Consider the following 26239-nt stretch of genomic DNA (forward strand, 5'->3'; position numbering starts at 1 on the left):
AAAAGTTGAAATTTAAGAAGGAGGACAGTGGATCTGAAGTGGGAAGTAATAGCTAAACTTGAGAGCGGCGTTGGTGTTACAGATCTCGCCGAGCTGGAGGACACGGCGAAGACAACTTTCTGTACCATCCTGAAGGACCAAGATGAGCTAAAAGGCGGCTGAGGAGGCGAAGGAGGCGACTCGGTAAACAAAGGAAAGTTAGTTTGGATGAAACAAAGCCAGCAAACTGGAGGTAGCGTTAGCGTTAGCGTTAGCGTTAGCGTTAGCAAGGGTCTCATATGCCAGAAGGCTTTACTTTTGCTGATTCAGAGAAGGAAACACCGAGTGCACGTGCCGGCAAGAAGACAAAAGAACACCAGAAACACGGTCAGAATTCAGGTTATCTTTAATTCCTTTCTGTGCTTTTGCCACAAATGAACCCACAGAAGTTTCAGAGTGCAGTGTGTGTTTGGGGCCGGAGGACCGATCGGCGGGGTTTAAGCTGATCTCAACAGGAAACATGGATTCGGTTCGCAAACGTAGATCCGTAAGCCGAGGCTCCGGCGTCGCCGATGGGCTGGTGAGCGCCTGGTGAGCGCCTCGCACGGGGACTCTGCCGCCTGCAGTGTGAGCGGGTGATCGCCAGCCGGCGTGTAGCGCCGTGAAACCGAACGTGACGTTAGCGCTCGGTAAGTGGACACCATTTCCCGTCTATTTCTTTCATCCATTCATAATCTTCGCCGCCCACACTCCGGTCACGAGGTTCCTTCTGCAGCAGATACTCCTCCGTGCGGCCCAGAGGAGGCGGCGGTGGCCGCGGCGGCGGCAGCAGCTGCTAGCCGCTTCTTGTCTTTACGCTAACGTGCCGCGGTTATCGTCGGCGGGAAAGAAGAAACAGGCGGCGGCGGGGGGGGTTGGATATTAGGCCACAATGTTTATTCAGTAGTGTTGTTTCAACTTATAGGTACAATACTGTCAGCTTCTGTAAGACTAAAAAAAAGTTACCGTTACAGTCGTCCGTGCGCACAGGATGCCCGTCGCTCACGCCGCCGCTCCGAGCGCGCAACCGCCCGCGCGCTCCCCTGCGAGCGCACTCATTTCCAAAAATAGTAGGCACTTTGAAGGTTTAAAACATTTGTGAATATACACTTATATATCTTTATATATCTTTATATATATATACATACATATATTTTTTATATATATATATATATGTATATATATATATATACTAATAAGCAATTGGACTCAAAGGTCAGGTCTCTAATACAGAAAAAAGGGTGAAGAAGAAGGAAACAACATGATGTGGCCGGGCGGGTGCAGGAAACACTGTGAGTCTTTGGGTTGTTTGGAGTTCAGTACCTCGGGTCCCGTGAGACGGTCGAAGGCGGCGAGCGGCGCCGGGGTTGGTACTCCCGGCGGCGCCGCCCGCCAGCGCCGCTCCCGCTTCACATTGAATAAGAAAAAAAAAAGGCAACCTGCCGTGACGGAGGGGACGTGGCCGGACGTTACGCCGATGGTGACGGCCATGTTTTTCTGGCTCTCCCACCGCCGACTCTCTCGGGTGTCTTTGAAAAAAGATTGTGGAAGCGAGAGAGCGGAGGATGAAGAGCTAACTAGCCTAGCTTAGCCTAGCGTGGGTGCGACGGGGAGGCGGTGACGGGCTGAAATAAAGAACGGGAACAGAAAAAAAAAAAGAGAACCCCCTCGATCCACGACACCCCGACACACTCCTGCTTCCTCCTCCTCGCCATCCCTTCCAAGAGCAGTTCCCCAGGCGGGAAAAACAAACCCCAGTCAGAGAAAAATAGAGGGAAAGAGGGAAAAATGGGAAAAGAAAACAGCGAAGAAGGAAGGGGACGCTCACGCTGACCTCCAGAAATGAAAGAAAAATAAAAAAATAAACATTGTAACCTGAAAGAGGGGCGGGGGGGCATTTACATCGACCGTTAACAGCGTTAATATGAAGACGAGGAGCCTCATCAGAACTACGAAGGCGTCTCCTTTTTTTTCTTCTTTTTTTTTGTCATTTCTTTACATCGGAGAAAAGATAAATTAACGTCGTACACCTGTTTTTTTTGTTTTTTTTTGTTTTTTTTTTTAAACACCGGACATGCTAGGACGAAGAAGATCAAAAGAAAAGTGAAAGGAAAACGTTCGGATCGATACGGAATAATTAACGTTTGTTTTTTCTCTCTCTTTCCAAACGTCTCACCGCTACAGTTAGAAGAGACGGAGCGCCAGAAGCCGCGGTCGGCTTCCTTCTCAGACCCTCCAAAGTAAAAGCCTCGCCGACGAGAGGGCGTCGGTTTGTTTCTTTAAAAAGGAAGAAAGAAAAAAAAAAAGGTCTTAATTACGATGCTCTAAGCGAAAAAAGCTTTCCTTTATGCTATTTATTTGTTTTGTTTTTAGCCTTAAATTCAGCTTTGTAACGTTTTTGTGGTTTCCTGTTGGGTTGGATCAGCTTGACGGCTGCTGGGCCGCCTTCCTCTCCTTCCCTTCCTCTCTCTCTCTCTCTCTCTCTCTCCCATTCTTTCTCTATCTCTCTCTCCCGGACAGCCGATCTGTTGCTCTGTTGCAGGGAGTCGCCGTTCTACGCGTAGAACTCCTTGGTCGGGGCCTTCTGGTAGGCGGCGCCGGAGGGTTTCCTCTCGCCGAGGTCGTAGCTGCCCTCGTCCTTCTTCCTCATGCGGTAAACCAGGAGGAGGATGAGGAAGATGGCGAACAGGAAGCCGATCACGCCTCCCGCGATCACAGCTGCGGCAGAGGAGAGGAAAGCGTTAGCGCTCGTCGGCGAGCCGGAGGGGGGAACGCTCTCGGGAAAAGGGGCGCGTCAAGGGAAGTACGGTGATATTTCTTGGTGGACTCTCCTCGCTAGTTCTCAAAACGGGAGTTTACTCTACTCGCCATCCCCAGAGCGACGGCGTGACAGTGCTCTGTAGCTTCGTAGCTACGTAGCTTCATAGCTACGACGACTTAGCTTCATAGCTACGTAGCTCCGTAGCTTCGTAGCTCCGTAGCTTTGAAGCTTCGTAGCTTCGTAGCTCCGTAGCGAGTCGCTCCGTGCGGACCGCCAGTAAGGCATCGCGGGTAATAGAACCCACAAAAACACGTGTCGCTCCTCTCTGCAGCTAGTCGTCTAAAACAGCCTGCCGTTACACAAACACACGGACGACAAGAGTAATCTGCATAATCTGGAGGGGCGGGCGGACGGGCCGAGGAGCCGAGGAAGACGAGGGCGGCCGACACGACGCCGTGGATTCCGGGCACATTTAATCAGGACGCACTTTGTTCGGATTCATAAGGAAAACATTTTTTTTGGCGCTCTATCTGTGAAGATTCAACAAAACAGGAAGATGAAACGTTCCCCGGCAGTGGGCGGGAGATGTGAGCGGAGCTGTCAGCAGGAGTGTGTGTGTGAGTGTGTGTGAGTGTGTGTGTGTGTGGGGGGGGTCTGTCTTGATTTGTCCTTGTTGATGTCGCTCTTCAATACTGCCGGCGCCAGTTAGACATCACAACGGCGCGAGAAGTGAGGTGCCAAACAATGTTCCGCCTCAGACGGCGAGCAGCGGATTCAAAGACGGCGAACAGACTCTCCTCAGGAAAAAAACAAAACTCCTGCGACGCCGTGAACTCTGCAAGGTCCCGCCGAGGAAAAACAACTCGCTCTGCTGCGGGGAAACTATTCTGGGGAGAAGACGGGGCGGGAGCGAAGACGCCAGCGAGCCACGCTGACAACCAATAAGTAGATAAGTCGACAATTCAAAATAACCGTCCCATCGTTCGACGTCCTTTTAGATGATTTGCGCTCATGGTTTCTTTCAGGCATTTTTCCCGCGAGGCTAAATGGAGACCAGCGCCGCATTTCATTCATTTCTTTGCGGACAACAGGTCGCCTCCCTCCGAGCCGTCCGAAGGCCTTTCCTAGGTTTGGTGAGGCCGAAACCCTCGGCGAGGTCGCAGCGACCTCCGAGCCGAGCCGCGGCGCCTGATTGGCCGCTGCTTCCTTTTCACTTGTCATGGAGAAAAGCGTCAGATATCATTAAAAAGCGAGTAGCGACCGGGAGATGAAAGTGAGGTGTCGGCGCGAGTCGGCATCACTGCGGTGAAACCGTCCTCGGGATGTGGCCGTCCCGCACGGGCCGGTCACGGGTTGAAATCAGTGCGTTACCACGGTGACAGCGGCCCCTCCGTTACTGTGGAGCAGCTCGTCAGCCTAGATGCCGGACGAGTCGCCCGTTCGAGCGTTTGACTTTTCTCCCTTTTCTTTGGGGCAGAAACTTCCGGGTCGGGGTAGAAATGAGCGTGGAGACTTGAGTCTCCGCCTCCTTCACGCCTCACGTGGCGCCGGCTGCTCACGCAGGCGGTCCGGTGCCGCCGTGGCAGCCAACTGGCCCAACGGCCGACCTGGATATTAACGGATTAACTTAATCGTCTTCTCTCTCCGGAGCCAAACGGCCGGGAGTCAGTGTGTCGAAGGCGTCGGCCCGGAGAAAAGGCCGGCCTCTCGCCGCCTTCCACGCCTTCCCGTTTTCTTCGCAGCTCCCCGGTTCCCCCTCGCCCTAAACCTTCGGGCTCTTTCGGAAACGTACCTGCCAACACCTCCGTCCTCTGGAAGAGGTTCTCGGTGCGGACCTCGATGGCCTCCTGCGGGGACCCGGGGGCGCTGGTGGTGCTGGTCAGCTGGTTCCTCTGCAGGTCCTCTGTGACTGGCGCCGGAGCCTGGGGTCGGGAAAACACAAGGAGGAGGAGGATGGGCTTTGCGGTTGCTTTACTGACGGACACAAACTGATTTGTTTTGGTTTTTTCTCAGACGTCCTGTCATTCAAGGCTTCTCTTCCTGTCCATCTGGAGGGGCGGGGCTTCGACCCGGACTTCCCGTTTCATCACCGCTAAACATTCGGCCGAATGTGAGAGATCTTAACTGATCCGCCTCGCAATTACAGGCCGGCCTCGTCGGAGGGAAAAAGGCGGAACGAGCCAAGATGTCCCGAGCAGATTGGGCGACGGAAACCCGGGGAAACGGTCGGCGGCGGAAACCGGGGCTGGAACGGCGGAGTTGTGTCTGGATTGGAAGGAAGGCGCCGCCGTCGGAGACATTCCGGACCTCGCTCCATCTCCCAGCCCTCCTTTTTCCGTCCCTTTCTCGGTCAGGAAACCTTGAGGACCCGCTGGAAATAACCAAAGGGGCATCAATTCGAGACACGCGCCGGCGGCACGTCACGCACCGGACAGTTCCTGCTCCTTCCAGATGTGACGCCCCTGGTATCCCATCGGGGGGGTAAACACAGGAGAAGATGCCCCGGAAGCCCGTCCTCACCGCGATGCATCGACCGCCAGACCAAAAGTGAAATCGTCGTCACAAACAGCCTCCCTTTATTGTCACGTTGCGTCGCACCTGGAGCGTCACGTCAACATCTGTGCGACTTCTAAACCGAACCTAAATAAAAGCGGAGTTTCTATTTTCCACACATTTCTTTTTTCCTCACATTCCTGCAGCTGTGCTGCACCCCAAGAGTAGACGCTTCTCCAGGGGTGTGTAAATATGAAGCTCCGGGTTTGTCAAGAAACGACGATAAAGAAGTGCGTAATGTGTGGCTGCGTACGAGCGAGCCTGTCTTAGACTTGCCCTTAACGCCAGGTCCTGCATGCTTGTTGTCTGCCGCCGTACCTGGCAGTGAACGCCGCGCAGCGCTCTGGTTGGTGAACGGCTAACAACCATGACTTACCCGCTCAGGTACGTAAGGCGAGCATCGCTGAGCCCGAACACCAGGGAGGCGAAAGTCGCGAAGGCGTCCGAGCCTCACGGGGGCAAAGCCACGGAGGAGAACCGGGTAAAACAGAGCGGGGCAGCAGGTCGGCCCGGCTGGCGCCGAGCGCTCGGCGGAATAATCCCCAACAGATGTCCGGTGACGTCCGGCGACGGGCGGTGCGGCGAGACCTCCGTCCAGGACGGATCCAGAATATGTGATTACGTCAGGGAGGGGCTCAAATCCTCCGTCATTTACAGCTCAGCAGAAACGCCAGCGGACAGAGATGAGCGCGGGATCTGCGATCCCGACAGCAGAGACTCTCCGGCATTAGCGGGGATTTCATGGCACGTTGGGTCAGCTGGACGGGGAGCCGGCGTCGCTACCCATCATGACGGATATCGCATGAAATTACGGCTCATCGCACCTCAATTTTGTCAAAACTCCTTCACTGGAGCCGTGCCTGCAGCTGCTGAGCACCATCCTTCTACGCCCTCCATCCACCACGGGTCCTTATATTATCTACGTCGGCCTCGGCCCGTCGCAAGGCCTGGTGAAGAGACGGACAACCCTTCGCTCTCCCGTCCCGGTGGCGACTCCATTGGAAACCCCTTCCCTTCCTCACCTCTGTTCTGAAGGGCTTCCTGGGCACGCTGTCGCCCGCCTTCTCTTTGACCGTGGCCGCCTCCACCTTGGGGGTGAAGTCTTTGGTGGAGTCCTGGGTGGGCGCTGCTTCTTTGGGCACGATGTACACCAGGCTGACGGTCGCCGTCTCCTCCGCCCGCTCATCGCCTCCACCTGGGGGAAGCGGTGACGGCAAGTGGATTATTACATCTCTAATGTGATTCAAAACCGCGACTTGTTCGTCCGAGTCTTTCCGACCGACTTTGGGCGTTTGGGGTCACGTGACACATGGTCGGATCGCAAACGGCGTTGCCACCGGAGACACGGCAAAGCAGCTTGAATGAGCTCAGCGGCTCCACGGCGCCCCGATGTCGCCGGGTTCAGGTGGACCCTTCGGCAGGCGGCCGTGAATAAAGACCTTTCGGTGCTCAACGTGGCACCGGTAAGAAGCCCCTCTGTAGCCCCGGCGGTATCCAAAGCCGGCAGCGGAAACATTTGCTCGGGAGTGCAAACACCTACCTGAGCCAGACCCTGAGTTGAAGTCGTCATCGTCTTCGGGGTAGAACCCGCCTGAGCCGGCGTCGTCCAGGTACAGGTCGTCGGCCTGGGAGTACGTCTTGGCTGCTTCTGCTATCTGCAGAGAGACGACACGCCGGGACGTTAAGCTCGGAGAGCTCGCGCCGCTTCCGCCGCACATCTGTTTTTTGGCCAGATTCTGATTTGGTCCGTGCAGCTCTTTGGCCTTGAGACGAAGCCCCGCCGAGCCCGGCTTTTTTATTTCGGCGGCCCGACGAGCCGATCGCTAAAGCGAGCGGGCAAGTTATAACAATGGAGACCTTCGGCGGCGGCCCTGTTGTACGTTTGCTGCGCCCTGGTTTTGTGAGGAGCTAAAGCATCCCGTCTGGGCGCCGTTAGAAACCTGAGTACTTCGGCCATCATAAACATCAACAACGGCGAGCCGTGGAGTGTTTGCACGGCCCACGGCGAGCGGAGTTACTGCCTGGAGTGACCCTGGACTACAAGGCCACGGAGTAAATCACGTGTCAGTAGCGTGAGGAGGAGCGGAGCTCCGGAGTCACCGTCGTTTCTACAGTTCATCTGCCCAGGCGTCGCCCTTCACCCGTCCAAATACACCAGAGCGCCGTTCGTGACGCCGCACAACACAACAATATGGAAATGGGCTCTGGAGTGGAGAGATCTGAAGTGATCCGCATCTCTATGGAGACGCCGTGCACACCGAGGTTGCTGTTCCCGTCCTTGCACCGCCGGACCAGCGGGTCGGCCAGCGGGTCAGCCAGCGGGTCGGCCAGCGGGTCGGCCACGTCTGCAGAGCTCTTGGCCCGATGCGACTCCGTGTCCACATTCTCTTGGAATTCAAGGACTCGGCATCGGTGACGTCTCCGCTCACGGCCGCCGCCGCCGTCGCTCCGAGACAGGAAGCGTCTCGAACCCCGGCGCCGACTCCTGGCGCGGCACCGGCACTACAGCGTTCCAGGAGAAGAATAACCAGGAAGTCATTCTCGTCCTGGTCATCAGAAAACCAGACAAAGGTGAGCAGGTGAATGTGACTGCGGCGGTTGTAAATCTTGAGCGGCTGTGACTGGAATAGTTGTGGACGCCACCATGGCAACGTCCATTCAACATGGTGGTCGCCCATCTGCGGTCAGCTTCACCCCCCCGCAAAGCACCACAATGGCAAGGACGTCGCTGAATGCGGCCGGACAAACAAGGTGCTGATTTGTTGCGGCGCAAAGAATGGAGGGAGCAGGAGGAGGAGGAGGAGGAGGAGGAGGAGGAGGAGGAGGGAGATTACTGCCAGTCCACGGCCATCCACAAATCCTGTGATTTAGACGGAGCAAAGACGGGCGGAAGGCGAAGGCTCGGCGCCGGGAACCTTCTCTCCGCTCGCTTCGGCGGCGACAGGATGGGACGGGACGTCCGGCATCCCTTGGCGTCTTGGAGAGGCGGATCCTCGGCCTTAATCCACCTCTTATCTGTGCTTATTGGTGCACTCCGGCCTCGCCGCTCGCGCTCGCCATTCTAATGCGAGCGCGCCCAGCGGTGCTCTCCGGCCATTACCGCCGCATCCACGTGTTTGTGCGTGAAAGGGAGGCTCGGCACTCTCCATAACAAAAGAAGCCGGGAGCGCGGGCGGCTAACGGCCCGAAAGAAAGAAGAGATGAAGCAGAACAATGAGCGTCTCCATCGCCCTCAACTGCCTCTGACTTCTGGAAGAAAAGCCTTTCCAGCCGGACGCCTGATCAAAGACAGAATTTGTTCAAAGCAAATTTATCTTAACCTTCCTCCTCCTCCATGCTGCCTCCCCCTCACACACACACACACGCACACGCACACACACACACACACACACACACACACACACACACACACACACTCCTCATAGTAAACCAATCACCCGTCCTGCTGCCCACGGGCCTCCGAGCAAAGGCAGCTCCAGCACAATGGACCAGAAGAAGGCGGGCTAAAGTTCAAATGGTGACAGAAAAAAGGCTGTGAGATGGAGGGCCACACACACACACACACACACACACACACACACACACACACACACACACACACACACACACACACACACACACTGCTGTGCTATTTTTATTAAAGTCGAGTGAAATCTATTGATTTCTTTCCCCGAGCTGAAGATGGGCCGTCCTCCTGAGGGTGTGATCAGACCTTCTCCTGGAGCAAACGGACGTGGAAGGTCTCCGGAAGGTTCTGCCGGGCTCGGCCCGCCTCAGAACCTGCAGAGCTCCTGGATCAGCGAGAGTGTGTTAGCATGTTGAAGGCTTGGCGAGCCCTGAAGAGGAGTGTTTTCTAAACGCTGCGGCGAGACTGTTTAGCGTCAGGATCCGGCGGGCCTAAAAATAAGAACCCGGCGGCTCTTGGATCCGCGGCTTCAAAGACGGCGGCGCCGGAGCGACGCTCTCGGCGGCGGCGGCGGCTCGCCGTGGCGGACGAGAGCGTCGCGGACGCTCACTTTGAAGTGGCTTGGAAGAAAGAAAAGGAAAAGGGGGGCTTGGAAGGATCCAGAGGAGGAAACATGGACGCCTCTGAGAGCAGAGGAGCCGACGAAGACCAGGGTTCGACTCCGGGCTCCACCTCCAAGCTTCTCGCAGGGGTTCTGGTTCTGGACTGGGTTCTCCATGCGTTCTCTCTTCATGGGTTTTCCTGACCGGTTCTCCTGCACGGGGTCTCTCCGTGTTCTCCGAGCTTCTCTCCTTCTTCCCTTGGAGTCCAAACACAGTTCGTTGAAGACGGTGTGTGTGAGGCAGAAGGTGGACGCCTGGATGACGGACGGCTGCCGGGCAGGTTCAGATCCGCCCCGGAGCAGAAACGGTCCTCCGCACTTCAGCGCTCAAATTCTCGCGTTTCACGAGTCCATCAGAGGAACGGCACATGTTAGATGTTTTGGAGAGAAGGTCAGAGAAGGTCATGCACAGAGTAGGGACGGTGAATATATCAGCTGCCGGGCAGGAGGTCTGGAGGACGAAGACCAGAGAGAAGATGGATGGACGTCGTGAGAGAGGATGTGAAGGCAGTTGGAGTGAGAGGAGATCCAGAGAACAGGGTTGGATGGAGAAGGTGGATTGGCTGTGGAGACCCTGAAGGGAAAAGCCAATAAGAGAAGAAGAAGAATTCTTGCGTTTCCTCTCCTCCAGCCTCCGTGGCTGATCTCTTCCTAGATTTCTTCCTGAACGTCTATTTTCAGTCCAATTTTTTCCGGATCTTTATGCTCCTCCTCCTCCTCCTCCTCCTCCTCCTCCTCGCCGCGTGATGAAGGTGATGATGGCGACGGGCCTCACCTTCCACGGCGGCGTGAAGCCGAGGACCGGGGGGGCAGCGGAGGTCGGCCCACGGAGGAGACACAGCGGCAGAGGAGAAGAAGGAGGAGGAGGAGGAGGAGAGTAAAAGGAGTAGAAAGAGAGCGGGGGAGGACAAATGGGATGGAGGTGGAGGAGGTGGAGGAGGGGGGGGGCTGTGGACGCACACAAGCCTGTAGCCTTAAGGTCGCTACGCTAAAAGCCTTGAAAAATCACCATGTCAGTGCCTCATGGCGCTCTAACAAGGTGTGTGTGTGTGTGCATGTGTGTGTGTGTGTGTGTGTGTGTGCGTGCGTGTCTTTATTTCCTCTGAGAGGGGAGATGGAGGATCTGCTGGGGGAGGAGATGGAGTCATCTCCACGGCGCCTGAGTCCGGACTGTTGACGCTCCGCTCTCACGTATAACACGGCAAATATTAGCTCAGCTCCGAGTCGGCCGGGGAGGGGGGGGTATGGGAGGGCTCCTGGAAGGCACAACACACACACACACACACACACACACACACACATCCTTATCTTACCCTCTCATCTATGAGGCCTGAGATGAAAACACACACACACACACACAGACACGAAGGAGGTCCAGTCCAAACAAACGCGACGTCACGTTTTTGGTCACAATTGAAAACTTGGATCTAAAAAGTTCCCCAAACCAGGTGGTGCACGTGATGGTGCACGTGATGGTGCACATGATGGCGCAAAGATGGCGGCGAGAAGATGGCGGCGCGCTTCATGCACTGCGGTGACGTCATACCTGGATTATTGTAAACAAGCTGCTCAGCTGGGTGTTTTTCTTTTTCATTTTGCAGCTGTGGGATCTCAGCAGAATGCCTTATGAAGGGGACTGTGTGTGTGTGTGTGTGTGTGTGTGTGTGTGTGTGTGTGTGTGTAAGACGTGTTAATCCCTAATTACCGAAGCAGAAGGGGGCAGATTGGCCCGCCGGCTTTCACTGGCGCTCCTCGCCGGCCGCGGAGCTGTTAGCGAGGCCCCCGAGCAGTCAGCCAATCACATCAGCCAATCACAGGGCGAGAGGCGGGGCTTAACCTGGATGGACGAGCTGTCCATCACAGGGCCACGTAGAGCTCAGCAAGAGTTAGCTTTCTAGCAGCTAAAGTACATTTGCTCATAAAGCAGAAGCTGGTGTGAATTAGCGGGTGATGTTTGGACCGTGGAGGCCGTGGTGGAGAAGTTGGACAGAACGCGGAGACTCCGCCCAGAGAGACCGACGACAGCCGCTGATTGGCCGGATCGACCGAAGCGCCGCTCTGGTTTTAGACGCGTGTTCGGCGTTCTCTCGGAGAAGCGGAAGAGGCGGGCGACGCTCCCGCTCAGCCCGGCTGCTTCCACCGCCGCCTCAAAACGAAAAAGCCGTCCTTTCCAGGAAGTGGCGAGCGGCGAGCGAGGACGAGCTCACGGACGCATTTGCACCAAAATGACAAGAACGCTTGTTCAGAACACCTGGAGTAAAGCTACGGGAGGCCGGCGCGGGAAATCATGACCCAGTAAATCCGAGAGAAGAATGACCTTCTGGAGAAGAAGGACGGGAGCGACGAACCCGGACGGTTTCACAAGCTGAGTCAGCGGCGGCGGCGGCGGAGCAGCTGCTTCCTCCGAGGAGAGCCGGGGGGGAAACAGCTGGACGGAGACGTGTCGTCATCCACAGAAAACACAAAGGACGGGAAGATCCGGCGGGACCAGCGTCCGTGGAGAGAGAACTCCTGTCGGGATCCACGCAAACAAACAAACAAACCGCCGACGCTCGCCGGCGAGAAGAGCTTCCCTGCGGATCGGGGGGGTCGGAGGCGGAGCGTCCGGTACGCTCTCATTCCCAGAGCAGCGCCGTGACTCCGACAGGCCGAGGCTGTGTGTGTGTGAGTGTGTGTGTGTGTGTGTGTGTGTGTCCGCCCGCCAGCTCTTTAAAAACCAACTCTAACATCTATGACCCTCCAGAGAAACATAATAGGGAACTAATTGATAGTTTTTCAGCTGCGGGCCCTGGGGGGGGCCGGGGCTCCTGCAGGAAGTCAGCACAAATCAAACCCTCTCCGGGCCCTTAAGGCCTGGAGCTACTCCAGCTGAATTGTGGAGAGTAACTGAGCACTTGCTATGTGTGTGTGTGTGTGTGTGTGTGTGTGTGTCCACCCCTCCCCCGACCCCTCACCTCCACTAAATCACGCCGGCTTCCGCTTTATGGGCAAATGTAGTTGTGCTCCTAGCTAGCTGACCCGAGTCTGATTTACACCAAACCTTTAATGAACAAACGAAATCACGCGACGTCAGCACCACCTCATGACCGCCTCACATAAAATTCAGAGTCTTGGGGGGACGGACGTCCTCCGCCGCCGCCGCCACCTCTTGGAGAAGATTAGATCCAGCCGCCTCTGTGCCGGACGGGAACCCGAGCATGTGGGTGCGTTCAGCCCAGATCTGTATCGTCTCCGATTCCAAAACAAACGGCCATCTGACATAGAAAGGCATACGCCACATTCCACACTGCTTAAGCCCCTTCCTCAGGAGGGGGGGAGGTGGGGGGGGGGGGGGCAGCAGGGGTTTCCGAGCCAAACTTCCAGGGGCGCCTGCACATATGGCCCCTTCTGACACTGATAGTGGGTCAAGAAAAACAGAGCGAAGGGAACAATCCTGGGGAAAAAGGGTATCTTGCCTTCAGTAACCAACATCCAGTGGGCACCGGATAGAACACGTTGGCTTCGCTAGCATCGAGTCTTATGTCCAACAAACACGCTCTGCTAGAAGGTCCGATTCGACCCGGCGAAGCTTTTCCGTGACAGTTCGGTTTGTGGTGACCATCCGCTCCGGGGGGGCGCTCGAGGCCGCGACTCAACGAAACCGCCTGGATGCAAACTCTGGAGAAGGGTCGGCTTACTTTACAAAGTTCTCCCTTTGATACTCCGTCGGCCGTGGACATGTATGCTTCCTGAGCCAGACTCGAGGTAAAACGTCCCCCGGCACTCCAGCCAAGTGATGACGGGATGTAAACTCGGCGGGTCCATCACGTGCCGGCAGCGGTTCCAACTTGACTCGAGCGGGTATTTTCGGGTGTCCATCAGGGATCGAGCCCGGGGCCCCGGTACATTATTTAGGACCTGTTTCGATGAGGTTCAGAGCCATTTGACCTGATACTAAAAACATCAGCAGACCGCCGAGTCGCCAGCAAACGCAGTCACAGAATGCGCCACTCGACAACAACCAAACCCTCCGTTTAAAAAAAACAAACAAAAAAACTTGTAAGCACGCTACATGCTAGCATGCGTGTCACCACATGTAACCTCCTCTGGCTCTTCTCTTGCTTTGTTTGACCAGAAGCCACAGAAGGAGCTGCAGGTCCACCACCGCCTCCATGTGCTCCACTGTTTGCGTGATCAGTGTCGCGAATCCGACGGCGTCACGTCAGTTTGGCGCCGCCGCGCTACGACGACCCGCCCGCACTGAGGTGGTACGACAAAGCAACGAAACACATTGGTGTCGTGAAGCAGCAACACAAACGCTCGTGGAAGTAGGACCGCCCGCTCACGCTTCCAGGGCGTGAACTTCCTGCGTTCAGGGTCCATCGAGCCACGTTCAGCTGCAGGAAATGCAGGAAAATCTCCAGAGTCTTTGTGACGGGACTCAAACACACGGAGAAAAAAGGTCTCCATTCCCTGTTGAGTTTTCATATTTGCATGAAAATGCCTTTAAGCGCTTCTCACGCAACCTTCCAGGACCCATTAGGACGCGTTCGCTTGTCCGTCGGCCGTGAATTAACGTCGTGGCTCTGCAGGCCTTCGCAGAGAGGATGAGTCGGATTACCGGCCCGCCCAGCTGCCGGAGCTCACGCATTAAACCCACGTCATGCGATACACGTCGGATCAGCGGCCTCCTCACCCAACGCCGACCGTCAGCTTAGTGCAGGAATGTGAAACACTCCTCTCCGTGTGCGTTAGCTTTCTGCAAAACGTTAGCATCTCCGAAGGATGGATTAGCGCGGGGACGGGATCGAACTGCGAATCGCAGATAAGTCCCGAATGTTCGGTTCAGATCGTCAGCGGCGCCGAGCCATAACATCAACGTGCTGGAACGCGAAGCTAAGGTAGAGCGTGTGACAGATGATACGTCGACATATAAAAGCTCAACATCAGCGCGTTAGCGTGTTAGCGTGTTAGCGTGATCGCGACGACGGTGAAATACGGCCGGAGAAATGATATCCATATGTGAGGTTTTGTTTCCCGGCCGGATCGGAAACCCGGAATCAGCTTCGAATTTCCACGCTTTCGGGCGCGCGCGGTCTGTTCGTGCACCACGTCAGCATGTGGGCGGGGCTTCCACCCTGCCGACCGCCGCTCGCCGCTCCCACCACGCGCTCCATTGTTTGTTTTGTTCTTCTTTCCTCCGCGGGCCCGCAGACAAAACACAGAGCGGTTATGATTTCCTCTCTCGCCGTATTGCTTCCCGAAAGGAAGGCGGTGGCTTTCATTGTTTCCGAGAAAACACCCGTGTCGGGGGGGGGGGGGGGGTCAGCCTGGTCGTACCTGCGAGATCCTCACATACTAAGGCATTTCGACTGGGAAGCCGTTGCTAGCGACTGGTCTGCGGCTCCCCGGGGCCCCCAATCAAAGCTCAATGTAAATGTAATGGGGGTCGTTTTTTGGGTGGGGAGCCGTGGAGCCGTGGAGCCGTGGAGCCGTGGAGCTATGAAGCCGGCTCACGTGGCCGCTGGGAGAATACCTCAGAGCTGTGGTATCTGGCCTCCTGGACCACGAGCGGCCCCGCTTTCCTCGCCCTCCTCCGTCCGCGAGTCGGGAACGGGGTAAATTCCTGGGCCCCGTTAAATGGGCTCTGAGGCAGGCGGGAGCGCCTTTGTCTGCCGTGAAACCCGACACACTGGGAAACGGGCTTCACCTTCCAGCCCCCGCTGGTGCCGGGGAAGGGAGGGGGGGTTTGCAGAGGCGAGGCACATTTCTCCCCTCCGGCCGGGGGGAGGGGGCAAAAATGCAGGGAAACGGAGGTCTTAGCATGACTTCTAGGAGCCGGGGCTGCGCCGTCGAACCCCGAGAGCCCTCCGAGGCCCGAGCGCCCCGTTTACGACCGAAGGGAAGATACCGGCGCCGTCCCCTGGTTGACTTCCTGGCAGGACGGCGTGATCCCGTCGTCTGGATCGCCACCGCCGGAGCCCCGTCGTCCGGCGTCCGGACGTTCTGAAGACGTTCATCTGTCTGACATTAGCGAGCGCTCCTTCTCTGCTGGAGCGGGAAATCAACAGTTCCCCCGGTCCGGCCCCTTACGGACCCGAGCGAGCCCTCGGCCATTTTGGACGCCGGCCTGCGCACGAGCGCGCAAATGGCGGCGATATCACGGCGGCGGTGTAAGCGCGGGCACGTGCTCGCGGCGGGTCTGATCCTGAGAGAGGATCATATAGGTGACCCCCCCGACCCCGGCCCTCCGCCCCCGGCTCCTCTTTCATGCCTGCCGTGCAAAGCCGGGCTCAGCGGACAGGAATGCGCGCCGGCGTCCACCTCTCTCTAGATGCGTATGGCGGCGTTATCTACGCCCGTGCGCCCGCAGCCTCCCCGTCCGCTGAAGTGGCATGTGGCCCCGATCGGACGCCACGCTCTGTTCGGCTGCCGGACGCGCCGACCCTCCCCGTTAAAAAGCCGAGGAGGAGGGATATTTACCGAGGGTGCCAAGACCCCCCGGGGGGCGGAGGCGGGGGGGCGGGCGGGGGCGCCAGAGAGAAAACAGGTCCCTCTTTATCTGGCGCCCGTGGACCAGAATGCTAAGAGGAAGCGGATGAGCGGAGGACCTGCTGCAGCCACGCCGGACCAAAGCGGTTTTTGGCGGTCTCCGGCTTCAGGGCGGGCGGAGAAACACCACCTTCCAAAACCAGAACAGAGCGGCGTCCCTGCTCAAACCAGACGGGTTGAAGAGTCTCGGCCGTAGAAGAAGCCCCGCCCCCTCACGCTCTTCGCCCCCGTGGTTCTCGGCTTCCTCCTGAACTGGACGTTCTCCCTCGGCGCCGCCGCCGTAGCGGCTCGCAGCGACAGAAAATATTGATTAATGGCCGCGCCAGAAGGACAACAAAGCGAAAATGTCGGCCGGTCTCTGCAGTAACACTGTAATAACACAGTAATAACACAGTAATAACACAGTAATCACAGTCTGAACTTCACAACCGTGCCGTTTCTTTTCTTTGGATACAAAACCTTTCCTTCAGAGGAACTATCAGACCAGGAGGAACGCACCAGAAGATATGTGAGTGTTTACAAACCGTTTCTGATTAAACACGCGTCGCTGAAAGGCAGGAAGCTGACCAGGACCGGGAATAGGCGACGTGGAAAGCAAAAACCCCGACGCCGGAGAACGGCGGCCTTTTTTTACACCAGGAAACTGATCGGCCGGGAAACGCGGCCTCTGTCGGCCGAAGACAGCGAAGGGCAGAGCACGCCGTCCAGCTGGGGCCTATTAGGTTTGTTATATAAACCTCTGCTGTGCATACAAACACCTGTGCCACACACACACACACACACACACACACACACACACACACACACACACACACACACACACACACACACACACACACACACACACACACAAGGGCACCAAGTAGTGCAACATGAGCGGCACGATGATCACGCTAGTACATATATAGCTTTAACCTGTGCAGGGACGTGGTGCTCATGCATGGCCCTCTCTAGTGTTACCACACACACACACACACACACACACACACACACACACACACACACACACACACACACACACACACACCATGGGCTGGGTTAATCCTGGAAAGGCTTGCGTGCAGCCAGAGCAGACATATCGAAATGAATATCGTGCATGTGCAGCCGTGGCCCATTAGCTAGCGCTCCGCTAGCTGTAGTTGCGTTGACACGTCCGGCTCGGGTCCACCTGGGTCCACCTGGGTCCACCTGGGTCCACCTGGGTCCTGAGGAGGAGGAGGATTCAGGATCTCACCTCGTCGGCTCGCCTCAAACGAGGCTCTAGTAAATTTCTAAAATCACCGGTCGTGTTTTAGCGTCTGTGGCCGGAACTACGGCGCGCGGAGCGTTTGTGGCGAGGCGAGCCGGGGCTGTCAATCACCCGTCATGTGACCCAGACCGGATCTGAGCCAATCAAACTGTGGGGCGACAATAAGGTGGCGGTCGGCTCAGTCACACCCTTTGGAACGGGGAAAGGCAATTACCCAATCAGCTGTCATGGAGAGGTTTGTGTGTACAGCTGATGATGAGCTGATGGTTGTGTGTGTGTGTGTGTGTGTGTGTGTGTGTGAGTCAGTCGGCTCCATGACTGTCCAGTGAAGGGTGTCACGCAGACATCCTGTCTCACCTCCATGTTTTCCGTCACGCCACTCGCCGGCGGCCATGTCTTCCGTGAACCTGCTGCCCGGCCGTGCAGCGCCGCAGCCTCAGCCACGTTTTTATGTGTAAAAAGGAAGAAATAAAACCCTGGGCCACCACGTCATTAACACCGTGACACCAAAGCCGGCGAGGATTACGGGGGTCAGAGTTCTTCCTCACTACATAAAACACCACAAATATAGCGGGTGTGTGTGTGTGTGTGTGGCCTGGTTTATCTTATCCGCGTGGTTTGCAGCTCGCCTTATCAGAGCCCCACCAATATTTACGACCACATGTGGGTCACGTGATGCCCGCATGCACGCCGAAAGCAAAAGGATGGCGGGAGGAGACGTTTATTTTTGGTTTTTTTTCCCTTTATCACCTGAGATGAAAGTGAAACGGGGTCGCAGGGAAAGCGAAGCAGATGGGCGATGGCGTGCGAGCGGCCGGCAGGAAGGACTCCGGTGCCACGTCGGAGCAATTGAATTCTTATCCCGGCCTCGGCGTAAGAGGATTTTTGAGCCGGGGGGGCCAGGGGACCGCAAGAACGCTATGCTAATCTGCTAATCCAAAACAAAGTGGAAGTAGCTGCGAGCGAAAGTGCAAGTGGCGGCCGTGGGTGCGGCCGTGGGGGGGGGGGGGGGGGGGAGCGACCACGCCGAGGTGGCCGATTACGAGGAGGAGCAGGAACGAGGGTGGAGGGAGCTGGAGATGACAGGGGAGCGGCAGCAGGCGGTGATCTCTGATCCCATTAGCCAGGGGCTAATCCTGACCAGCAGCACGCCTGTTTGTATGCCTGCTGGCACAGGTGTGTGTGTGTGTGTGTGTGTGTGTGTGTGTGTGTCAACACTGTTGGCATGACACAACGCGAGGCCTCGGGTCAGCCGGCCAGCCTGCTCGCTTATCTGATGGGGTGAAAAGAAGTAGTGAGGTGTTTTCCCCCCCGGCCAGAGGGGGCGCCGTGCTCAGAATGAGGCTCCTCCGGCGCCGACGCCTTTCCCCTCCCTGAGAGTCCTGCTCTCGCCATCTGATGCTGAATAAATAAAGAACCGCAGCTGCCGAGCGCCTTCTGAGACGCCGTAATCCGATTTTATTCAAATCAGAGACGGAGCGCAGTCGTGATCTGCTGACGGAACGCCGCGCCTCCATCCCAGGATACGTCCACGTCGTCACGAGAACCGGCCGCGATTTATTTCTCCGATCCGTTTTTGGGTCGACGCGGGGGGATCAGATCTTTCCGCCGGTTTTCCCTCCTTGCCCCACGTCTGCGGGCCGAGGAGGCGGAGCTACGCCCGTCTTTCGGATCATCTGGACGCCAGACACGCGTCCGTCCGGCGGCCAGAAAAAATAAGCTAGAAGCAGAGTTTTGCAAAGACACGGCCTGCAGCGGGTCAGAAGGAGGATTTTGAAACAGTTTAAGGAGGTTTCATAGGAGACCTGAAACTGTGCGGATGAGAGGGTGAACGCTCGTCAGCGCAGAAGAAATGAATGAATGCTTTCGGGGAAAGACGAAAAACAAATACGTCAAACATAAAGGAGGTCTGGTCACGGCGGGCGGAGGATTACTGATGTCACCGCACCTCAATCACAGCGTCTAATTACTGGCGCACGACCACACCGGCGCCGCGTCCAAACAATGGATGGGCTTGAATGCACCCGAGACGGGACGTGAATTAAAATGGAGGCATCGTTTTTCCACGATTCAGAGGCGGAGCCATAATTCTGCTCTTTAATCACTTGATTTATTCAAAGTCACTTTTGTCCATTAGATCTGGTGAATCCGATGGCCGTCCAGACAATAAACCTACAAGAAGTGGAGGTTTCGGGGCGTCCCGCCGGAGTCCCGCCGGAGTCCCGCCCGCCCCATGAAGCTCCGCCCCCCGCGTCCTCCATATGCACGCCAGCTGCCGGCGCCCAAACACCAGGATGGCGGAGGAGGCGGGGCTCGCCAGCGGGAGCGAACGTCCGGCGTGGCTCCGAGGAAGATCTTCGATGAACCCCGGCGACCTCCTACGAGGACGGCCTGCTTTTTATAAATCAAACGAGGACGCGTTCACGCAGACGCTGCAGCAGGCGGGGCTTCGGGCTCCCCCCCTCCCCCCCCACTGGAACTAAAAATGGATCTGGACGCTCCTGCCAAAGCCGGCTCCTCCGCCGCCCGGCCCTTCCAGCTCTTCCCCCGCGCTGTAATTCCACAAGAATGTGCGGTTTTGGAGAAGACGGCGGCGTCTCTCTCTGCAAAGGTTCTGAAAACAACAGAGCTCCGAGCCCGGGCAGACCGGGACGACCGGGACGACCGGGACGACCGGGACGGCCGGGCCGCCCGGACCGACCTGACCGAGGTCCGCTTCGGAGAAGATGAGCCTTCAGGACGAGCCGGCGAGGACGCTTGCCGAACATCTCGGCGCCGCCTCGCTCTGGGACAAAGTGGCCCGGAGGAAGGACAACAGAAGACCCTCCGGCACAGAACTCCGAAGGTCCGACCAGATCTCCTCCAAAGGCCTCCTGGGCCGAGCTGAGCTTCACCGCGCTCAGAACCACCATCTGCAGGGGAACCTCAGCTCCCAACGACCGCTGAGCCGCTGGAACGGAAACTGCCAGGATCTGCTGTTTTCTTAGCGCCGCACGAGAAGGCCGAGGCGCCGCGGCGGGCGAGGGGCGGAGCCTCATCTAGACGGGTCACGTGTCCATCATCCGGCCCTCCGATCTACTGGATGCTTTTGGATACCGGAAGGACGGAGCAGAAACACTTTCTCCTCCGGGACTCAAAGAACTGAACCGCAGACCTTTGCAGAGTTGAGTTCACGCCTCCAAACCCTGAGTGCGGTACCAGCAGCGGGTCTCCTGGAGCTCCTCTCGCCCGCAGCGTCCGGGAGGCGGGGCTTCTTTCCAGCGGCCATCTTTACACACCAACCAACCGCCAAGGAGCTACTGAGATGCGCCAAGGATGAGACCCAACTCTTCATCTTCATCTGCCTACAAAGCAGCCTCAAAGGCAGAATCCCCCCCCCCAAGCTCTCACACACACACACACACACACACACACACACACACACACACACACACACACACACACACACTCACACACACACACACAGCCTGCCCCCGGGACCCCATGAAAAACACTTCAACCATTACAAGAGTGAGGATGTGGCCTTGGCTACCATCTCTGTGAGAGGCCTTATCTGTGTGTGTGTGTGTGTGTGTGTGTGTGTTTGTGTGTGTGTGTGTGTGTGTGTGTGTGTGTGTGTGTGTGTGTGTGGGTAGATGGGGGTGGGAGGGCTCGCTGCACGGCCGGCCCTTTGATGGTGTTTGTGCGATGAAAGCTCCGCCTGCAGCGTGTCGAGCAGCGTGGAGATGCTCGGCCGGCGCCGCCTGTTTGCTTGGAAACGGTTGCCTGAAACTTCCCCATCAGGGCGGCTGCGCGGTCGCAGCGGGTGTGTGACGCTGACGCCTCCCCGGGGCGACCGGGCCGCAGGAACCTCCGCAGAGAAGCTTCCGGGCGTATGGATCTCTGCCGCCGGAGCCGGTCACGACCGCGAACCCGGGACAGGGAGTCGGACGGCCGCGCCATCTTGTGTTAGCATCCCGGCTAAAGAGGAGCTAGCGGCTAGCTCGCCCCCCCGGCAGACCCCGGGTTCCTTCCGCTGCTGAGATGGTGACCTGGAGAACCTCTATCTGTCAATGGCGTTTCCTCGCCACAGAGAAGCGGTTGACCGGAAACCTCGGCGAAGAAGTCGGTAACAGCGCAGCGATTCCACACCGCGCTACCATCGCCCCCCCGCCGCTCTTTCAACAAGAGGTGCGGCACCGTCATCAGATTATCATCCAGATGAAAAAAACACGCCCTGTAATCTCACGCGTCGCCACGGCCCGGGGGGGGGATTGTGTAAGAAGTGGCGTGATGTCGTCGGACATTTCAAAGAGCTGAGACGGGCTGAAGGACCGACACGCTGAGTGGTTTTAGTCCAAACAAACAATCAGGGATGCGTCACGTTGTGAGGCGAGGAAAAGTCGCCCTTCCTTAAAAGTCTGCTTTGCAAGGATTACGGGATTAATTCACACGTTTTGCCCAGAAATGCGTCTAAACATACCGACACCTCGTCTTTTCAGCGAGTCGGCGGCGCTCGGCTAACTCGCTAACGCGCCTCCAAACAGACGTCTCACATCTGGACGCCGATCCCGGGTCCCGTTTCCTCCGAGACAAAAACAGCCGTTTCCTCTCGGAGGAATTGGAAGCAGGAAACCGGAGCTGAAATGAAAAGGCTCGCTGTCTCTTACATTTATTTATTTATTTGGAAAGGTTTTTTTTTTTTTCCCCTCGCCGGCATTCCTGGACGGCCGGGTCGGGTTCGGCCGAGGTAAGAAAAGAGACGATTACGAGCCGCAGGCGTTCCCTTGGGGGCGGAGCCTGCGCCGCCGAGCCCTCGCAAACAAAAACAGGCACCGAATATTCGGAGGAGTTTAAACCCGGCTTCCTTCGGCCAAAACGACTCCACGCATCGAGGGGACGAGGGGACGAGGCGCGGTGGCGCTCCATCGCTGGCGTCCCCCTCATCGCTCTACATGCGGCGAGTAAACACTCAGGTCGACAAGTTACAGGGTTTGACCGCCGAGGGGGCGGGGCTTCATCGGGACCGCCCGGCTGTCCTGAGGCGGAGAAGCGCTCCCAATGGGAGTCCGATGGCTTGATGGAAATGTCGCCGGTGTCTCGTCGCCGCCGCAGCTTGTGATTAATAAAGCGATTAGCCGATCGTTTTGAATCATTTGTCAGGAGAATGGAAAAGGACGGCTCAAGTCGCCGCTTTGATTCTATTTTTTATCACAAGTGCGAGACAAACAATCATCCATGAGATTTTCCCACCATTAGCGAGATGAAAAGCAATATCATGCGGGTCCTGGAAAATTATTGATTTATGACTTTCAGAAAATTGGTCCGGACAGAAGACGGGAACGGGCTTTCGGGGAGATGCGAAGCAAATGACATCATCTGCATAAACACCGAGCACGCCGCCGATACCTTTCGGGGACGATATACTGTATTTATGGGAAACATCTTTTGATCGACCACATTGCGCTTTAATAAACACATTCTGCTCGGAGCGAAAAGCTAAAACACCAGATTCAGGAAGATGATGATACTCAATAAATGTCCCTTTCAAAGCACTTTACACTAGATAACAACCGCCCGTTCGCACGCTCGCGCTGAGAGGCGCTTGAGGTTCGGCGTGTCGCTCAAAGACACTTGGGTGGGCGGAGAGGAGTCGGGACTGAACCGCAGACCTTTGGTCTGCCGTCCCAGACACGGCAGACACACTGCTGGACATTTCAAGGAATGCTACATGTTCTGCACCCGTGCACCGCTTTCACACCTTGCAGGTTCCAGGCGCTCGTTGGCACGCCGACGGCGGCAGAGCGGCCACGCTACGTGCTAGCCATAGCATTGGGAGCGCGGGGGGGCTGGTGCCTTGCTGGAGGACGGGGGACAAATCACACACCTTCCATTTGGAAGTGAAGGCTCAGAGCTCAGCTGGAAGCAGGGACCTCCGTGGTGAGGCCGGAGCGGGGCTTCGACCGGATTGGTGGTCGGGAACGGCGCCGGTTCGCCACTCTGCCTGCTAAGTGGCGAAGCGACCCCCCCCCCCCCCCCCCACACACACACACACACACACCCAGCTTGGGAAAAAACAATCCAAACAGCGAGTGGAAGACCCCGGTTCACACTCCTGCCCCCTCCCAAAAAGGCTAGATGGAGGCAGTAAAGAAAGAGAGGAAGAAAACACACATCCTGACACGGGCGGAGGGTGGGGGTGGTGGTTGATACCCCCGCCCCCGCCGTCGCCCCCGCCGTCGCCCCCGCCGTCGCCCCCGCCGGCACCCCCTTCCCTCTTTTGTCACAACCACAAACCCCTCCACCGAGGCACTGCCAAGGAAGTTTCCATTTGCTAAGCTAATTAAATCGGGGGAGGGGGAGCAGGGAAAGGGGGAGGAGGGTGGGAACGAGACGGGATGAAAGAGCGAGGAGGGTAAATATTTTCCTCCTCTCCGCTCTACGTGGCCGGGTCGGACGGCAAGATGGCGGCACTTCCTGCCGCGCTCGGTTTGAACCCCCCGACAGCGAGCACACCTGCGTCCTCTCATGGCGCCCTGGAGTCGCTGCCACAGCGACAACATCCACCGGCTTGTCAACAAGACGAGGGGGGGCGCAAAACACCTCCTCACACACACACACACACACACACACACACACACACATCCTGCAGATGTTGGTTTACTCGCTCCAAGTGGGTTCCTGAGATCCAAGCATGGGAAAATAAAGAGCCTAATAGCAGAGCAGGAAGTGACATCACACATCTTCCTGCGTCTTCGCCCGTCGCCATTCATCCATTCATCCATTCATCACGTGCATCAGTCATCCTGTCGCCGGGGCGGCGGTGAGTGGTTGTATCCATGACGTGGGAATACTTGTATGTCTCTGTAAGTGGCTCTATGATTGGTCCAGGAGGAACATCTGGGAGAAGATCCGCCCCCCCACCATGACTGCAGGATAACTGGTGTAGATAATGAACGAATGTAAACAAACACTCAAAGTAGTCCACTTATTTTGGGATACATCGGGGTCTCATGCGAGTGTGGGACATGAGGAGCCCGAGGAGAACCAGGGGAGAACCAGGGGAGAACCTGAGGAGAACCAGGGGAGAACCTGAGGAGAACCAGGGGAGAACCAGGGGAGAACCAGGGGAGAACCAGGGGAGAACCTGAGGAGAACCCGGGTCAGGCGCCGCCTTGCGTGCCATCATGGAGTTTCCTTAGAACATGAGTCACGTGACAGGACGTGGCGTCTCCTGGCTGTGAAGGAGATGAGGCAAGAGGGAAGCAATCCGGGGGGGCAGACCTGTGTATGTCTACCAGTGTGTGTGTGTGTGTGTGTGTGTGTGTGTGTGTGTGTGTGTAAGAAACAGTAAGAAAATTGGAGTTCATGCACGGACAAAGTGGCACGAGGAGGCTCTGCCCTCGGCAACCCGGCAGCCTCCTGCCTCCTGCTTCCTTCCTGCTTCCTTCCTTCCTGCTTCCTTCCTTCCTTCCTTCCTCCTGCTTCCTGCTTCCTTCCTCCTGCGGACTCCATTAGGCGATTGCATAATGCCTGGCAGTCGGGGGAGGGGATGAATGCGTCCCGCTCCCCCGAAGGGTCGGTCGGTGGCGAGGAGGTGGGCCGCTCCGCCGAGCCGGAGACACCGTGTTCCCACATGTGTCAGGGGCAGATTTATTGGGCGGAAAAAAAAGAAGAAAGAAAGAAAGAAAGAAAGAAAGAAGGCAGCAGCTTTTTCACAGTCAGACAAAACACAAGCAGATGCGGTGGGGGAGGGGAGGGGGGGGGGGGGGGCACTTCTAGGTTAATGCAAAATAAAGGAGCGTCATTAAAAATAGAGCAAGAGAAGCTGCAGCATCTGCACCTTCTGCAGCGACCAGCATCTCCAGAAGCCGTCCTTGCAGACAGCTTTCATAAACCCTGTTTGTTTTCTTCACCTCTTCCTCTTCCTCTTCATCGGACGCCCGGCGAACGCCAACCGAGCGCCGCCTTTCATTCAGCGCCGACGCTGCTCAAACATTTGGATCCCGCCAAATTAAAACGCCACGGAGGCGTTTCCTGAGAGGCGTGAGTTACCTGGCTGGAAGAGGAGAAGAAGCAGGCGGCCGAGTTGAGCGGGAGGTCGGAACCCGCCGGGCGCCGGAGCGCTGGTGGCACCGCGAGCAGCGAGACCGAGATAATACGACTGACGCTTCGCTTTGAAAGTCATCAAAGGCCTGCGGTGGAAGTTCTCTTCCCCGAACACCAGCCTCCTCGCCGCCGAATGGATTCGCTCAGGTGCTTCTTGAAGTCCGTCCAGGTGTTCACGGTCCAGGAGGCGCTGAGACACGTCGCTCGCGCCTTCCAGCCGGAGGACGCGAGAGCGCACGCTCACGTCCTCCGGCTTCCCAAACCACCGACGACATTTAAGACGCCAAGAAACTTCCCGTCGAGAGCCCGGGGCGTCGTCAAGACGCCGCCACCCTGGCCAGTAAGCCGCGAGCTCATTGGCCGCTGGATTCTGGCACAGCTGACTCGGAGTCGCGGTCCATCTGGAACTCGTTCCCCCGACTTTCCCCGCACTGGAATAATCCTGAAGGTGCCACCTCTCTTTGAGGTGCCGGTCGGCCGGCGCCATCGGACGATAAGCAGACGGCCCCCAAAAGCCCCAAAAGGCCCCCAAAAGTCCCCAAAAGCCCCGAAAGGCCCCGAAAGGCCCCGAAAGGCCCTGAGAGGCCCCGCCCAGCGTCAGGACTGAAAACAAGACGGCAGGCAGCGCAGAGAAGAAGCTCGGACCGATCTTCTCTCCGGCCCACCGTGTTTCTTTTATCCTGAATGGTTTTTCAATGCTACGGTCAGGAAGGATGTCCAGGCGGGCTCCTCTGCGCTCCGCCTTCAACCCTCAGCGGGGCGGAGCCTCCTGTCCGTCCTCCGCCTTCACTTCCTGTTTGTTTTTGGCGAGCTAGCAGGCGAAACCAAACGGCACGGCGGAAAGCGGCAGAGAAGAAGACGGCAGCACGGCGTCGGTAAAACCAGGAAGAAGAAGTCTTTGACGGGCGCCGCCGTCCACCGACCGCCTCTTTGTTACGATGGTCGTCATCGGCGGCTCCCGTCTGCGGTGTC

The 26239-nt window shown here is 57.2% G+C and overlaps 1 protein-coding gene across 1 annotated transcript in view; it reads right to left on the reverse strand.

Moving 5' to 3' along the window:
- Positions 1-896: 896 nt before the first annotated feature.
- sdc2 (syndecan 2) overlaps positions 897-26239 on the reverse strand; it is a 27459-nt gene continuing 2116 nt past the window's right edge. The window contains exons 2-5 of the mRNA XM_086178177.1: positions 6873-6987; positions 6355-6527; positions 4572-4701; positions 897-2736 (exon numbers count right to left, since the gene is read on the reverse strand). Coding sequence (XP_086034303.1) covers positions 2573-2736; positions 4572-4701; positions 6355-6527; positions 6873-6987 — 582 coding nt within the window. The 3' untranslated portion in view covers positions 897-2572. The remainder of the gene's footprint in view (positions 2737-4571; positions 4702-6354; positions 6528-6872; positions 6988-26239) is intronic.

This window comes from Fistularia commersonii, chromosome 30 (genome assembly GCF_037954325.1).
Source record: "Fistularia commersonii isolate RoL2024-O1a breed Wild chromosome 30, RoL_Fcom_v1.0, whole genome shotgun sequence".
Taxonomy (NCBI): domain Eukaryota; kingdom Metazoa; phylum Chordata; class Actinopteri; order Syngnathiformes; family Fistulariidae; genus Fistularia; species Fistularia commersonii.